Source organism: Centruroides vittatus, unplaced genomic scaffold, assembly GCF_030686945.1.
Source record: "Centruroides vittatus isolate TY-2023 unplaced genomic scaffold, ASM3068694v2 contig_2460, whole genome shotgun sequence".
Classification (NCBI taxonomy): Eukaryota; Metazoa; Arthropoda; class Arachnida; order Scorpiones; family Buthidae; genus Centruroides; species Centruroides vittatus.
This window is the reverse complement of record NW_027121555.1, coordinates 516,239-519,598: the sequence shown is the minus strand read 5'-3', so window position 1 is coordinate 519,598 and position 3,360 is coordinate 516,239. Positions and strand designations below refer to the sequence as shown.

Below are 3,360 nucleotides of genomic sequence, written 5' to 3'. Positions count from 1 at the left end.
TACTGATTTTTATCACCTCGTAAAATCAATATTTTAAAGCTAAATATTCGGTTTAAATCATTTTTAAAACTGAAAATATCTCCACTACTTAAAAAACAAAACATCACAAAATGTACAGCGAACCTCTAAACAACGACCACTGATCGGTGACATAAAAAATGGCCGCTGTTTACAGGTGGCCGTTGTCGACAGGGGAATTGAAGATTCGAATCTATATCATATGGAGTATTGTGAATATTTTCTTTTACTAAATTTTGTCAAAGTATAAAGCTTCTACTCTAAATTCAATATCTAAAAAATGAGGGATATTTATCAAACAGAGGAAATATCATGTGATAAGCATCCATAATGCATTGCGAGTAACAATGAGTTTCCAAAGGAGGCAGATCATTAAATGTTCTAGCGATGAGTCAGAAAACGACGAAGACGTTAACAGGTTGGAATTGATTAAAAACAAAAGAAACGTCAAATTTTTCTGAATCTGTAATTAAATCTAGTTGTTCTTCTAGCGCTAAAGACGATTCTTTACCGTTGTTAAGATCAACAAACATGAAAACATGGAGCAGTTGGAGATGGATAAACACAGGCATGGGGATTTTTTTCGCCTTTGAAGCATATTTACAGGTTAGTAAATGTATTTAGCACATAATTTTCTATGTTATTATTACTTTATTAATGCAATTATCATTATCAAATGTTGTAGATAGATGATCCCGATTGGTATCTGTGGATTGTGAGTACGATAGTTAATAAATTATGTAATTTTATGTGTATTTTTATTTTATTTATTAATTTATTTAAAATGTTTTAGGCAGTTTATACTATTCCTTCCCTATTGACATTTTCTGTTGCTTTATATCCTGCGATACTCGGTGAGTATTTGTTTATTATACACCAGAAAATCGATTCTTTGTTGTCGTGTCTCACGTTTTATCTCCTTTATTCTACGTCTACACCTTGCAACTTTAAGCTTAATGTATTCTTTAAATATTTAAATACAGAAATATTAATAGAATTACTCATACGTTTTGTTTTTTAATTTCGTTTTAGGTAATATATTTTGGAGAGTAATGTGCTCGGTTACGTTTGCCTTTTCTGTTGGGTTTTCTATTTACCTCTTGATAGAGTTTGCACGTGTTTTGCAACCCCGCTTAGGTTTTAATCCAATGTTTTACGAAGAGGGAAGGTAATTATGCAATTTATTATATAATTTACATTAAGCTAGGATTGCTATTAACATTCAGATTTGAAGTACGGGATGGCCAGAAAGTCCTTATTCATGTTAGTTATTTTAAGTTCTCGACTGTTGTATAGAAGAGTTAAGAAGTTTTCTCCTTCATAGTGTTCCAAAGGACCCTAACAGTTCAATCTTAAGCATATCAAAATTAACTTCCGGCAAACTGTAGTTATTAATTAACTACAGTTTGCCATTTATATTAGCACAGGTTGAACCTCTAAACAGCGGCCAGTTCCGAACAACTGCCATTTTTTTTATGCTTTCGTCAGTGACCTTTCTTCGGGGGTTTGACTGTATAATGACTACACATTAAAGCTTTTACCATAAAATTATATACTTGTAATTAATTCAAATAGTTTAATTCGGTTTTATAGCTTTCAGATTTAACTGAATACTCTTAAAACATGAGTATTTTAGAGCCTCATATCTGAGTAACGTTTGTTTTAACTTAGACATTTATTTTAATTTAATCTATTAATCCTTGCTAATAAATTAAACCCGTACTGAGTTAAATTTTTTCTTTATTTCAGGGAGTTTTTAGGTGTTTTAATTATCGCCATTTGGCTGCAGGCTTGCAGGGAATCAAAGTTTGCTGCTCACAATTCTTCGTAATGAAGATCCGAATCACCTTTCCTCCTATCATCATCCGAAAATTTGGATTTATTTTAATCATTATGAAAAATAAAATTAATCAAATTTTGCATCAAAAATTTATTTAACATTTTAAAAATCAGTGATTGAGTGATTTTTTTTTAAATTGATGAAGTAAATTTGAACTTTGATGGGGTTCGTTATCGATGATGTGGAGTGTCTACTTAAACTATAATTACAGTATAATTTATATTGTCACGTGATTTGATGTCTCGGAAATCAGGAGCATTAAGTGCATAATTCAGTATCTAAAGATTAATTAGACATAAAGAATAAAGACGTGTTCAGTAATGTTAATTACATTTATCGGCCTATCAGTAGCCAAGTGTATAAAACCACTGAACATTGGGAGTTGGTCGCCAGTTCGCGTCATGTTAAGAAGTTGGCACGTGGAATTTTCCGGGTTTTCTTCAGTGTCTAAAACCTAAACAGGGCCTATTTCCTATATAAAAAGTCTTGGCAGATCGAACATTAAGTAAAGGCCAATTTCCTCTAAGAACTCTTCCCGGAAGGAATTCCCCTTGATATCGCCTACATGTTGCATTGCCATTGTGATGTTCAAGCGAAATATAAGTAAACCGACAAGGGAAAAACGTATCAAGAGTACTAAGCAACAGTATGCTATATGGTCAAGCGAAGCATTTTATTTCGCGTACGTGAGCAGGTTCCTTTCAGATTCCAACTCTGCAGTAAATAATTACAACACGGCTGCAAACAGGGCCGGCCATCGGGGGGGTGCGGCGGATGCTACGCACCGGGGCCCCGCGATTGAGGGGGCCCCAACATTATCAAGAATGCAGTATTTTTAGTAATTTTTCTGAAGTAATTAATGTATTAGCAAGAACAAAATCACGCTTTAAATAAACATGCATTAATATATGTTCGTGTTTGTAAATTTTTTTATTTTAGAAAAACATTTGGGCCCAAATAGTTTCTTGCACCCGGGCCCCTTTATCGAGAAGGCCGGCCCTGGCTGCAAACGATATTTAACGGCAGACAATGGCAAAAATGTACCGTTCGCGACAGACAAATATAAATGATATTCGGAAACTATGACTAATACTTATAAAACTAGGAGAATAAAGGAGATGATAGGGAGAGTAGAGAAATTAGGAAAAATAGGATAAAGAGTGAAATACCCGAGGTTTTGTTGAACTTCACAGATTGGGTGGGATGCCACGTTGAACATTTTCTAAAAGATCTCACGTCGTCGTCTTTACTAGATTAATCCTTGTAAGTAGTTGCTACACCTTTTATCGTGACTATAATAAAAATCCAATTTTCTTCTCAGACTAGCTCTGATTCTCCAGTCGTTACTTGGAGCACTACCTTCAACGTCTGTCTACCTTGAAAAGAATGTCTTTCCCTTTCTCTGAACAGCCCTCGGGGCCTCTTTTCTTTCTTTGTTTTCCGTGGTTCCAAGAATCGGTCCTCGCCACCCAAGGGAAAAGAGTTAGAAAGGAAAGATCTAG

General features: G+C 34.4%; 1 protein-coding gene across 1 annotated transcript; it reads left to right on the top strand.

Annotated features, from left to right (window-relative positions):
- Nucleotides 1-266: 266 nt before the first annotated feature.
- On the top strand, nt 267-1,951 carry LOC136971337 (transmembrane protein 220-like). The gene is made up of 6 exons (XM_067265790.1): nt 267-436; nt 510-624; nt 704-733; nt 812-872; nt 1,051-1,186; nt 1,768-1,951. Exons 1-6 carry the CDS (start codon nt 366-368, stop codon nt 1,847-1,849), a joined length of 495 nt encoding a protein of 164 aa, XP_067121891.1. The 5' UTR covers nt 267-365; the 3' UTR covers nt 1,850-1,951.
- The last annotated feature ends 1,409 nt before the right edge of the window (nt 1,952-3,360 follow it).